Source organism: Rhinolophus sinicus, chromosome 1 (assembly GCF_057876585.1).
Source record: "Rhinolophus sinicus isolate RSI-liver-muscle chromosome 1, RSI-T2T, whole genome shotgun sequence".
NCBI lineage: Eukaryota > Metazoa > Chordata > Mammalia > Chiroptera > Rhinolophidae > Rhinolophus > Rhinolophus sinicus.
In genome coordinates, this window is record NC_142501.1 from 64,124,021 (window position 1) to 64,138,467 (window position 14,447).

The window sequence follows — 14,447 nt, forward strand, 5'->3', positions numbered from 1 at the left end:
GTTTTACTTAGCGCTGTTAACAATTGAGCTTGCCTAGAAACTTTTCTTCTTTAGGCTTTCGGGATGCCACTTTCTTCTGGTTTTCCTCCTACCTCTGACCATTTCTTCAAATTTTTTTTTCCTAGATTTTCTTCATTTCTGGGACTTCTAGGTATTGGAGTTTCTCAAGACCATCTTTTTTCATTTTACCTGTCTCCTTAGATGACATCATACTGCACCTTCATTTACCACATCTATGTTGATAACTCTCAAATTTGTATCTTTAAGTCTTGCCTTCTGGTGTTCAGATTCTTATACCCAGCTATATACTTACCTTCTGTATTAGGAGATAGGCACCACAAATTTAACATGTGCACAAACTCAGTATCTTCTCTCCCCAAAGGGACCTCTTCTCCAGTGTTCCTGTCTCATTAATGATACCCCTTCTTAGTTGGTTCTGCCATAAATCTGGGGGTCATCCATACTCTCCTCTTATCCCCATGTGCAGTCTTTTAATGAGTCTCATCAGATCTACTCCAAAATATGCCCCAGTTCTGTCCACTGATTTCCATCTGCATTGTTGGCCTGTCTTATCCACATTACTATCGTTTCCCTCTTACACAGCTGTAATAACCTTCTAACTGGTCTCCCTGCATTCACTTTTGCCTTCATCTAATTGAGTCACAGGACAGTCGATTTTTAAAATTTGTAATTTTAGAAGACAGATCTCATCATATTATTCCTCTACTTAAAATGTTTGAGAGGCTTTCTGGTGTTGTTATGGTAATGTCTAAATACTTTAATTGCGCCTATGTGTCCTTGAATAATCTGACATCTCCCTCTTCAGGTTTACCTTTCCGTTGTCTTGAATAGACCAAGCTCCTCCTTGCCTCAGGGGCTAGGTACAGCTATCATCTTTACTTGAAATGTCTTTTACCAGCTCTCTTCCCTCTGCCTATTTTTGTTTATTCTTTAGGTCCCAGCATAAATTTCATTTCCTTGGTGAAGTGTTATCTGATACTCCCAGACTTAAGCTTAAGTTACTTTGACAGCTTTCTGTACTCTTCTTCCTTGACTTACCACAACTATTAATATTATTTCTTGGATGACACTGTCTCCCCTACTAAACTGTAAACTCTGTGAGACCAGTGACCCTGTCTTACTCACCTTAGCATCCAGGCGTCTGGCTTAGAGTAAAAGGATGCAGTGAATATTTTTTGAATGAACTGAATGACTGAATAACTTTTCAACAAAATAGAACACTGGCAAATAGTAAAACTAATTTGCTTTTTATAGCATTTCATTTAGATAGAAGAAATTCACCACCAAATAGTTTGACACCATGTCTGAAGATCCGAAATATGTTTGATCCAGTTATGTAAGTATTATCAGAGGCACATGTAATTTTTATATGGATTATTTGGCTGAAAATGCATGATATTCTTATAATTCTATGTCTGCAATTGAAAAATCTCCATTACTTCTGAATCTCTAACTATGGAAGTATCATGATTTCCTCCTTTCTTCTCTTTTGTTATATTCCAAGTGACTATTTGGCCAAAAGACACAGATGTATAATGATTTGTAAAACTTTCATAAATCTTTGTATTTGTTGTGAATCCCCACAGCAGGTAAATGTTTGAGTCAATTGAATGGCGCACATGATGACACACAGTACGCTTTATTAAATGTGTAAGTCATGTCTGCCAACATTCTTTACCTCAATAGGCAATCGATATAAAAAATATCTGCTATTTTTAAATTTCCAATCTCTAATTGTAAAAATTCTCTACAAAGATGTACATACCTTCCCTTCTACAAGCCCTGTCTATTTGTCTATGTAGTATTTGAGAAACTTTTCTGTCTATGTAATTATAGCAGCACAGCATTCAGAGAATAGCACCGTCTGAAGTTATTGCCTTAGAATCCATAATATTTCACATATAGGCTGTAATAATCTTTAGAATTTGCTTCCTAGAGGCGACTGCTTATCTGTTTAATATGACAAATTCTGTTTTTAAAAAAATCCTCAGTGGAAATTGTTTACGTATAAAAATTACCCATAAGTCCTATCTAATGACTCATTTATTTCAAGAAATAGTTGATATGATGAGATTCCAAATAAGTAACAGCAAAATCAGAAATGTGGAGAAGAACTGTCAGTATACACACATATAGCCTCCATTTTTGCAGAGAGAGAAACAATTAGCTAAGTGGTAATCCCTCTTTTGGGAATCTTACCTCATACCTTAGGGGTTAGGAAATCAATGCCAGCCCGTATTTTATTACCTAAGATGAAGACTTACCGTTTAAAGTATAGCTGCCTTGCCCCCACGATCTGTATCTTACAGGTAAAACACATGCACATTACTGCAGCAGGAAATCTTAAAGCTCTCTTCATAGAGAGGTGACTATTTGTGCAAAATGTTTGTCCTGTATCACTCTCATTATTTTGGAGAAGAGAAGCTCAGAATACACTATAGGAGGTCCTCAAATAATGTTCGTTCAGTGTTATTACGTTGAGGGTATGTGTAGGACCTTAACTCTTGTTTATATCAGTTAACCTCTGGTAAAATTGGTTTTGTTCTATGTCGTTTCACTTAAAGTCACAGAACCTATCGACGATATTAAGTGAGGACTTAACTGTATTTACTAACATTTTTCTTTAAATTTGTGAATTTGATAATATTGTTAAAAGTAATATAATTTTTATCAGCTTACTGCAACTCACTATAAAGTGCTTATTAACACATGTGCAGAAAGAAAATGAAAGAACTATAGGTACGTAGGATTTTAAACATAAAAATGACCGCACGTTTGTTCTGTTATGAGAGGCTAATCCTTCATTGCCTCAGCTCTGTGCGTTCTTATACTGGAAAGTGAGAGAACAGCTGAGACTTCCTAATGCTAATATTTTTTAAAATCTGCCTACTGCTAGTAACAAGCATTTATTTAGTACTACGTTTAACAACATGTAGTTTTTAAACTGTCCCCATCTAGTAGGATATATGTGTTGTAAGACACAATAAAGACTTCTTACTGAGTAGGCACATGGTTGTTGATTTTTGTTTTCATTAATTTTTAGGGAAATAGGGGATCAGTGGCATTTGGCAATTCAAGAAGCAATTTTAGAAAAATGCTGTGATAATGATGGCATTGTTCATATTGCAGTAGACAAAAATTCACGTGAGGTAAAGTAACTTTTACTATTGAATTCTACAGTTTGGATTTGTTGCTGTTAAACTAAGACTATTCTTTTTTTTTTTTTTTAATATCACAGGGTTGTGTATATGTTAAATGTCTGTCTCCAGAGTATGCTGGTAAAGCTTTTAAGGCATTGCATGGCTCTTGGTTTGATGGTAAGAAATTTGAGTATTATAAACATTTTGAAAAGATATATCATGGCTTACTATTTAAACTAGACCAGATTTTAAGTTAAATAATTTTAGGTTCACATTTTTAGAGTAATAATTTGAGATGATCTTATTTGCAATTTGTATTTATGTGTTTTTTTACCACAGTTTTTCTATAAATATTAAGCACATTCTTACAGATCTAAAATATTGTTTTTATCTTACAACAGGGAAATTGGTTACAGTAAAATATTTACGACTAGATAGATATCACCATCGCTTTCCCCAAGCTCTTACTTGCAACACTCCCTTGAAGCCATCAAATAAACATATGAACTCTATGTCTCATCTTCGTCTTCGGACTGGCCTAGCCAATTCTCAAGGAGGTTCCTGAAAAGACTTTCTTCCACCCCTAGGACTGTTATTTACAATAGGAAAATTCCTGTTTGGCTTCCTGTCTTCCTTTTTAAATGCTTTTTGTATGTAATATTTTTATTGAATACAGCTCTGTTTGAACGTTCCAGAAATCTTAAGGTTCCAAAGGGACTTAGCAGTGAGGCAGCAACGCTGAGTAGATAAATAATTGTTTCATTCAGTTTTTGGAGCTCAGTTAAGCCAGTGCATTTAGAGTTTTGCATGAGGAACATTGACTTTATTAAGCATTTTCAGATGTGGTGGTTGTATTTTTGCACCAAGAAGTGTTTTGATAACCACACAAAAGCATGGTGAAGAGGCTTGTATTTCTGTCATTTCCTGTGAACTAATGTTGTGAATTTTTGTATACAGTCACCTGCATAGTTCCTTACAGGCTAATATGGTAAAACTGTTCATTTCCCAATTTAACCTTAGGTTTCTATTGCTTGTAAGAGATTTATTTGCTACAGCTGGAACATGGGACAACTAATTTGGGTTTAGTGGTTACATATAAATGGATGTACATGTACTTAAACTGGCTTATGTATATATGTATAAATGTTGGTGGTGGCGAAAGTAGTCTTGTTTTGTGAGTATGTCTGCATTAAAGCAGTAAAATAAGCTTCCTATTTTATTCATAATCTAATGTGTATATATATGTACATGTATATATGTGTGTATGTATATATGTGTGTGTATTTATATGTGTATACATATATGTATATACATACACACACATATATATACCTATGGCTGTGCTATCACATAGATCAAACAGCCAAACACCTGGAAGTATTAGATACAAGTTTCAAATATCTTTTATAGGTTTTATATAAAATGTCTTGAATATGATTTTGTGTGAAAGTTTCGGTATCAGTTGTAATGGATTCAAATTTATGTGAGCAATAAAGAAACAATTGGCAGATATTGGAAAAGTATTTTGTGAAAAGGTGTATTTATTATAAATACTAGGGCTATGATATAATACCATTGGGATTAAGTAATTTTCCAATCTATTTATAATTTAATGAAATGTTAGCTCCCCTGTTATATGTCAAGTTTAAAGCAGGGCACATTGTTTCAGCAAAATGTGTATTTGAAAAACTATATTTACAGTTTTGGGTCATGAAAGTTTGTATAGTAAATGCACGAGTGGCCATTGCTTTGTGCCTCGGTATTTACTTTGTTTCAGTAAAGTTACTTTATTACTGTTTATTATTTCAGATTAAAATAGTTGTGGAGCAAAGTTTACTTGTAACAACTGGCTTTTAAAAAAATAACCTGTCGATATATCATTGTCAGTCCAAATGAATATGTGAAACAGCTGGCATTGTACCAATTTTGATTTTGTTTAAAGCTTAGTTTCCTTTTTGGTTTTGATTGTATATATGTTGGGTTTGCAGCATGAACTTGCACAGATAATGCACGTTTTCTGGTTAAGTAAACATGATGCACACTGTTCTGTAACAGAAAACCCTATTGTGCCTTACCTATGTGCTTTTGTGGGCACCATGTTTATGAAGAATAAAAAAATGATTTGTTATCTGAAGAGAATAAATTTTAAATTCTCAGTTTGTCTCAGATGCTAAAGTGTGAAAATATAAATATATATAATATATAAAATAATCTTTCTGTATTTTATGTGCATCATAGTGATTTATCTGAGCTTAGTGACCCCCATCTTGTGACCTATTGCAAGAGTGAATGTAAAAAATAGTTGTAGCATTTTTAAAAGGTCACCTTTTGATGCAGCTGCATCTTTATCTTGCTTCTAAAACATATTTCATGTAAACATTGTACATTTATTATTGTAATATATACTATTATGCAGCTTATTTTACCTGAAACTGTTAAGCCGACCAAGATCCCTCCCTGCAAGACAGATGGGAATATGTATAATAACTAGATATTTGAGAAGTTCTGAAGTTTGATGTAATCTGTTACTTGTCCTGTTACAAAAAGGAAAAAAATTAAAAATTTATTAGGTTTTTTTAAATGCGTCTTGGCTTTTAAAAAAACTTTTTAAGTGCCCTGTGTCTTTATTTTTTTTAACCAGTGAAAATAGGTGCTTTATTTAAAATCTTTTGGAGGATCTGTAAATATATATGTATCTAAAGGTGGATAAAGACCCTAAAGGTAATTTTAAATATTCCTCAGCATCTTACTTTTCTTTATGAAAACATGTTTGTCTGACTCTTAAGTGTTTGAATCAGAGTGGGCAAGAATGTACTTCAATTGCATCACTACAGCACTGTTTCGTTTAGGTAGACTTTTTTTCTAGCAAGACTTTCTCAGAAAAGGAAGCCATTCTTTTACACATTCTGGCTGAAACTCCTTATCTCATCATAAACAATTAGTTTATGGGCTAGCTACTTTTAGTAGCATTGGTTTAGATTTTTTGGTGGTTTAATGAAGTACAAAGAAGACTTGATTAGTCGGTCAACTGGTAGACTTAGCACACTATGTGTTAGAAATGCAAGGATTTTGAAAAAGACACGGCCCACTCAAGATGGTCACAGTCTAGAGGAAGAACACAGTCTAGAGGAAGAGGAGGGTAAGTTAAAAGATGGTGTGGAAAACACAAAGAAGTAGAAGAAATTCTAGGAGAATAGAGGCACCTATGCATCTTAGAGATGGAGAAGACATCGGGGCAGATGAGGTAACCGCGGAACCATATTTTAATTCAAACTCTTACTAATTAGCATAGAAACTAATGATAAGTCTCCTTTCCTTTGAGCTCTTAGGGGAGCTTCTTATGATGAGATCATAAAAACTAATGTACAGAACCTGAGTTATTATGCAATCCATTTTCATACTCATTGGTCTATGGATTCCTAAATGTGACTATTGAAGCCTGATATTAGACTTTGTTATATTTTCTTTGTGTTGTGTTCACTGTTTGGATAATGAGCTGTGATTTCCAGGTGAACAATGTTTTGATGTATCGTGTGCCCAGAACATTTCCTTTAATAAGACTGGCATTGCATTGGCACTTCCTGCTCCTGGGAGCATCCCTTTACTGTAGGTTACCTACGTGGCTTCTTCGCCCCTTTTTCCTAGACTTATCTCGGCAAGTCACTTCTTTCAGATGACTCAACAGCAGATGCTAAATCAAGCAGAATTTTGACAACCACTCTTTTAGGAAGGATGCTGAAGAATAGGTACTTAAGAACTGAAAATAATTAGAAACTGGAAGGTATGATTTAAAGAAACCAAATGTCCAGGATGTTCATTTTGGTTCAGTACGTGTGACTAGCTACTGCCGTTAAGCCCTACTGGAGAAACTACATGATTAGAAATGCATCCCAATGTCAGATTTTTACCCCTAGGAACCTCTGCTAGGGGAGAGACTCATTGTGTTGATAGTTAGATTTTTAAAACCAGTAGAACGTGTATTTAGGTTTAGTTTTTCTTTCATGGATGAACGTTGGAGAGCTGCATAGGCTCCTGAAGTCGGAAAGAAGGCTATTGAGGCATAGAGAGCACATGAAAAAAGATGGATTGATGAGAAACAACCTAGAGCATGTGTAAACTACAAGCAGTTTCTTATGATTGAATTACTGAGTACAAGATAATAAAAAAGGAAAGGTGGGCAATCATCAGATTGTTGAAGCTTTCATAGATCACATGAAGTTTCCATGTTGGTGGTTCAAAGGAGTTCAGGTGAGTATTTGCTGGGATGAAAATGGAGAAAGGATTTGAAGACTAAAACAAAATGGGAAGGACTTGAGTAATTAGGTATTGAGAGAGATCGATGTCCAATTTTTTTATTGTGGGAACTAACAATCCCAGCATTTGGAGAATAGGCAATAAGTAACAAATTGGATGAGAAAGATGATAAATTGAAGTTTTGAATATTTTGAGATTGGGATGCCTGTGGAATATTCAGCTGAACATTCTAGCAGGTGATTGGTTTTCTAATTTTGGGGTATTTTGAGAAAAATCTGAGCTAAAGGACACAATTTGGGAGTTAAAACCGCAAAAGTGAATTAGATGACCCAGACAGAGTCCCTATGGAGACAGAAATTTAATCCCAATTCTGACATTTAGCTTGTAGCCCTTAGGTGGGGGTTAGCAATGGGAAGTATTAAGGAAAATAGGAAAGAAATTAAGAAGGTGGAATTTGAAAAGGTCTTTGAATGGGGTGAAGCTAAAGTGGAACGTTAATACGACTTCATTTCTGGCTTGGGCAACCGGTTAGATGGTGGTTTCATTTCCTAAATTATGAATTATTGGAGTAAGGAGTCCAAGTCAGTCAGTGCTAGATAAGACTTCCTAGAATTGCGGAAGTTAAACAGAATAATCCTTCTGACTTTTCTTTTTCTATTGTAGCAAGGGAAAGGGGGGACTGTCTCTGAGAATCTGTCCTCTCAAAAAAACAGAATTGTTAAATAATGTTCTAGTGTTGTCCATGATTTTCTGATACTAATTAGAAATTGTCCTGGTTTGTAGAAAAATAAGATGTTGAGTAGATCTAGAAGCCGGTGACTATCAACAGAAGGAATAAATTATTGATAAAAAGTTGGCCTTTAAATAGGACTGTTTATAAATGGTTTGCCATATACCCAAGACTAAAAACTTGTTTGAAATTGTGTATTATACAGCCTTTGTAAACTAGTCAAGTCTTACAGGCCTGGAAACCATTTTTTTTCCTTGGCGACTTCATTTCTGCTTGGATTTGTTGAGTTAATTTAACTTTTAAAAGGTAGTTTTATTTTTATATTTCCAAATGCTGCAATACTTTTAACAGAAAAAAAAGCTAATAATGTGTACATTTTGAGATTTCAGTGGCTCTTATTTCCTGCTGAATAAAAACCAAACTTAAGTTAGTGTTTAGGGCCTTAACTAGACCCTCCTGCTATCCAATAGAAATATAATGTCAGTTATGTGTAATTTAAAAATTGTCTGATGGCCACATTAAAAAAAGTAAAAAACAGGTGAAATTAACTTTAATACATTTTCTTTAACCTTATATATCCAGAATATTATCTCAACATGTAATTACAAGTTTTATTAATGAGCTATTTTACATGCTTTGAAATCTAGAATACATATTACACTTAGAGCCAGGATGACCCTGTGCCGTATGACCTTCAGTGCTAAAACTTGTGTGGTTGGTCACTTATTTACAGCCTATCTCAATTCAAATGCTACATTCTCGTTGAAAATAGTTGATACATATTTAGATTTGATAAAATCTACAGTTGGGAAAAAGTAGATTCACATACCCAAGTTCTTCCAAGCATACTTAAAATTTTTCCTATACTAATCAGTTACCAGTTTTTTTTATTATCTAAGACCCAGTCTTATAGTAAAGTGAGACCGGGTCTTATATTAATTTTTGCTCCAAAAGATGCATTAGAGCTGATGGTCCGGCTAGGTCTTATTTTCCAGGAAACGTGGTACGTATATTTTGAAGTACACTGTCGTTTAAGATATACTTTGACCTTGAAGCACCTCTTGCCTGATGCTTCTCTCTCCTCCCCAACTTCCAGATAACCACTATCCTGACTTGTGTTAATTCTTTATTTTTCATTATAGTTTTACCACATGGTTATGAATCTCTAAATACTACATTGTTTTCTTCCTGCTTCTGACCTTTCATTGAATAGAATCAAATAGTATGTATACTTCAGTGACATTTTTGCTCAACATTGTTTTTGAGATTCGTCTATCTAGATGCATAGAGCCATCATTCTTTGCCATGACTATATAGTATTATAAAATACACTGCAATTTATTCATTCAGCTATCTGTGGACATTTAGATTGTTTTCAGGTTTTTACTATTATAAATAAGGTAGCTATGAACATTCCTTCTTCAGCATGTTTCCTAGTGTACATATTCAAGTTTCTCTAGGTCAGTGATACTTAAAAAGTATTGTTCTAAATCAGCATCAGCATCACCTGGGAACTTGTTTATCTAAGCAAAGTGTTGGGCTCCACCCCAGACGGACTGAGTCCGGAACTTTGGAGTTGGTGCCTAGGAATCTGTGTGAACCAGTGCTCCAGGTGATCGTGGTGAGCACTCGCGTGTGAGAACCTTTGGTAGAAAGGAAGAAAGTTACCTTTAGTGAGATTAATTTGCATCTCCTGATTGCAAGTTTTGGCTTTCATACTCTTGAAATACTTTTAAAACTATAAACAAGATTTACTGTTCCTAAATTGTCTGCAGTTTGTTCCCTCCCTTTTCTCACCTCTTTTACCTTTTTTTTCCTTTTTGGTCTTTTTTTCTTTAATACGTTTTTGACTGTCTACCTCATGTAACTAAACTTGCATGGAAGTAACTAAATATCAGAGTTACTCTTTTACTCATCACAATCTCATTTTTCCTCCTACTTAACTGGTTCGTTCTTTTCAGTCTCCTCTGCCACTCCTTTGCTCAGTCTCTTGATATTGGAGTCTGAGCTCCTGTGCAGTTCTCTGTCTAGATGTTTTCTCTAGGTGACCTGACCCAGGCCTAATGAATGACTCCCAAATTTCTATCTCTATCTAGCCTTGACTCCTCCGCTAGGTCCAGACTTGTATATATTCAGCTTGCTACTCGATATATCCATTTGGATGCCTAAAGTTTTTCCAAATTTATGTACCCAAAACAAAACTGATTTCCATGCCTCCTTGTATCCAAACTCATTCTTCCTCTAGTCTTTCCTTTCTCAGCAAATTATATAACATACGTCAGTTGCGTAAGCTGAAAATCTAGAAGTTACTTATTTTTCTTTTCCTCAATTCCTACATTCAATTATCAAGTTCTTTTGCTCATGTTCCCTCCCACTCTTGCTCTCTCTAATCTATCCTTTCTCTTGACACCCCCATTATGTCTTGCCCGGATCGCTACAAAAACCTAGGCTGGTCTCCTTGTTCACTGCCCAGCTGCAATTGATTTTCCATTCAGGAATCAAAGTAGTCTTCAAAAACATGTCACTCCCTAAGATAAAATTCCCCTACAATTTCCACTGCATTTAGAATAAAGTCTAAATTTCTTGTTGTGGCTTTTAAGGCTCCCTCTGGACTGGTCTATGCCCATCTCTTCAAATATTTCTCCTGTCATGCCTTTTTCATTTACATTTCTCTACCCACTCTGGTTTACTTTCTATTTCTCCATATATACGTCGCACTATAGGGCCTTCATATTTTTTATCTCTGGGCATATTGTTCCTCTGGGCCTAGACCTTTGCATTCGATAAAGTCTAATATCTATTTTTTGTTGCTTGCGTTTTTGGTGTCTAAGAAACCATTGCTTAGTCTAAGATCATGATGATTTATTCCTGTTTTCAAGAGTTTTATTATTTTTACTGCTACATTTAGGTTGTTCATCCATTTTAAGGTACGTACAAATGGTGCCAAAATATTTTAAGAAAGGAAAACTTTTAAAATTGTAATACTTAGTATATTACCAATAACAAAAAATGAATACAAAGTCACGTTTGACTTCTGCAATTACAAGAGGTGTTCAAAGTGATTACCATCAGCGTCCAGACACTTCTGATTACGGCAAACTGCTGCTTGAGCCAACGTTGACCAAAGTGTCCACTTGAATATATATTTTTGGCACCCCCGGCGTGTGTGTGTATTGATGGGGATTGTGTTCAATCTGTAGTCAACAAGCATCAACATGTAACATGGGGAATATTGTCATCTTAACAATATTAAGTATTCAATACATCAAAATGGGATGTCATTCCATTTATTTAATGTCTTTCAACAATATTTTGTAGTTTCCAGAGTATAAGTTTTGTATTTCTTTTGTTAAATTTGTTCCTAGGTATTTTATTTCTTAGAATATCCTATATTTAAGATCATGTCATCTGCTTATAGAGATAATTTTACTTATTCCTAGATATCTTCCCCCTCCCCCCCCCAATTGCCCTGGCTAGAACCTCCAGTACGTTGTTGAATAGAAATGGCAAGAAAAGATACCCTTGTCATGTTCCTGACCTTAGAGGGAAAGCATTCAGTCTGGTGATAGCTGTGGTTATATTGTATCTTCATTTTCATTAATCTCAAAAGTATTTTCGCTGTATCAAGTTGAGAAAGTTTCCTTTTATTTCTAGTTTGTTGATTGTTTTTATCATGAAGGAGTGTTAGATTTTGTTCAATGCTTTTTCTGTGTCTATTTAGATGATCATGTGATTTTTGTCCTTTATTGATAATAGGGATTGATCTTCAAATGCTAAACCAACCTTGCATTCCTGAGATAAGTCATAATCATAGTGTATAATTCTTACATGTTGCTGGATTTGGTTCACTAGTATGTTGAGGAATTTTTGCATTTGTATTCACAAGAGATACTTGATGTGTGTTTTTCTTTTTTTGAGAGGTCTTTGTCTAATTTTGGCATCATAGTAATACTGGTCTCAGAATCAGATGTGAAATGGTCCCTCTCATTTTTTGGAAGAGTCAGTGAAGAACTGGTATTAATTATTTTTTCAATGTTTGGTAGAATTCACCATTGAAGTCATCAGGCGTAGATCATATAGGTAGTTTTTGGTTGCTAAATCAGTTTTTTCACTTGTTATAAGTCTGTTCAGATTTCCTATTCCTTCTTGAGTCAGTTTCAGTAGTTTGTGTACTTCTAGTAATTTTTACATTTCATCTGTTATCTTATTTGTTGGTATATAGTTGTTCATAGTATTCCCTTATAATCCTCTTTGTTTCTGTAATGTTCATAGTAATGTCTCCCTTTTCATTACTGATTTGATCGTTTGAGTCTTTTTTTTCTTGCTACAAGTTTGCCATTTTTGTTTGATATTTTCAAAGAATCAACTTTTGGTTTTGTTGATGTTATCTATTGTTTTTCTTTTCTCCGTGTCATTAATCTCCACTCTAGTCTATTATTTCCTTCCTTCTACTTTGGGTTTATTTTGCTCTTATTTTTCCAGTGTCTTCAAGTCAAAGTTTAGGTTGTTGATTTGAGATCTTTCTTTTTTAAATATTTTAATATGGGCATTTACAGCTATAAATTTCCTTCTAAGCACTGCGTTAGCTGTATCCCATAAGTTTTGGTATATTGTTACTTCATTTTTCTTCATCTCAAAGTATTTTAATTTCTTTTTTCTTTTTAACCCATTGTTTATTTAGAGGTTTGTTATTTTGTTTCCACGTACTTGTGAATTTCCTATATTGCTTTGTTACTGATTTCTAATTTTATTCCATGTGGTTGGCTACCATGGATAACCTTTGTTTGATTTCAGTCCTCTTAAACTTTCTGAAGCTTATTTTATGGCTTAGCAAATGGTCTATGCTGAAGAATGTTCCATGTGAACTGGAGAATGTATATTCTGCTGTTAAAAACTCTGGGTCACCAGGGATCAGCAGATGCTCTTCGGGCCACCACTGGCTCCCACACTCAGTTATGTCATTGATTTTCTGCTTTTGTTTTGGTTTTGGCCTAAGGATTTCCCTTACTTTATTGCCAGGTCAATAATTCACTTAAAAAATGTTTTTCATGTTTAATCCAGTGTGAAAGATATTTTATAATGGGAGACTTATTCAGGATGTCTTGTTCCATCATAAGGATATTCTGTTTTAGATGGTGATTTAACAGATAGATACACTGATATCACCTGGGAATAAAACAACGGGAAATATGTAAGACTGTATGAGGAAACTTTCCTAAAAGAGATCGAGGAAAACAAATAAATGGGGACTTATACCATTTTTCCTTGATAAACTGAATATAGCAAATAGGCTGATTCTTCCTAAATTAGCAAGAAGGTTTAATGCATTTCCAATAAAGGTTCCAATAGATGTAAATTGATTTCTAGGGATTTTAAATGGATTTCTAAGATATCAGCTGGAAGGATAAGACTAATTTTTTTACATTAAAACATGGTTAATAAGGAGAAACTAGCCCTATCAGATATTAAAACAAATTAAATCTGCGTTAATACTGTTACACAAATATATAGGCAGACATTAAATGCCTTGAAACAAATACTTATCTGAGCATAATTGAAACCAGAAGGTCACTTAAATACACTTAAATCAGAGACCAATTTTTCATATTAAATAGTTGCATTAGAACTTTAACTTGAAATTTTTTGCTAAAGTTAAAATAAACTTACTTTCTGTGTAACAAAGTTATAAATATTTTAGCTCTTAGAAATTTTTGACATTTTTTTCTTAAAATTATTTGGAATATGAAGTGATAATTTTCACTTCTCCATAATCAGTATACAAAAATATGCCAAACTCTATCCATTTTTAATAGGGTCTCTCTCTAGTCAAATCATTCCTTTATGCACTTTTTGTGTCTTGTCCTCCGCAACTTTCCCTGAATTGCTAGCTGGATTGACTCACACATTTCATGGCTGTGCTTGTGATTTGAATAGCTTTCCATCATCTTTATCAACTTCATAAAATCCAACATATTTTGCAGGATTTGCTAGTGCACTCTGTAGTGGATTTTCATTGCACTTGCAGTATATTTTTGAATGACAATCTGCAGGATGCTGGCAAACACAGACAACATAGATGGTGCTGTGAAACAGAGAAGGTATTCGAGGAGGCACTGAACGTAAATATAAGAGTATTTTACGTTCTGAATCACCATCATAACAGGTTGTATGGTTAATGAATATACTTGAATTATGAAGGCATTCTGGTATATAAGAATTCATTGTATGCTAAAGGTGGCTTTAAAAATGAGGGGGAAGTGGATCATTCAATAAAAGTTTTAATAATAGAAAAAGTTAAAGCG

At 34.3% G+C, this 14,447-nt stretch overlaps 1 protein-coding gene across 1 annotated transcript in view; it reads left to right on the forward strand.

The window, feature by feature from the left end:
* The window catches only part of LEMD3 (LEM domain containing 3), a 59,536-nt gene extending 54,219 nt beyond the window's left edge, over positions 1-5,317 (forward strand). Inside the window, exons 10-13 of the mRNA XM_019732462.3 lie at positions 1,276-1,357; positions 3,065-3,170; positions 3,260-3,338; positions 3,563-5,317. Of these exons, the coding sequence (XP_019588021.3) occupies positions 1,276-1,357; positions 3,065-3,170; positions 3,260-3,338; positions 3,563-3,726 (431 nt within the window). The 3' untranslated portion in view covers positions 3,727-5,317. The remainder of the gene's footprint in view (positions 1-1,275; positions 1,358-3,064; positions 3,171-3,259; positions 3,339-3,562) is intronic.
* Positions 5,318-14,447: the final 9,130 nt, after the last annotated feature.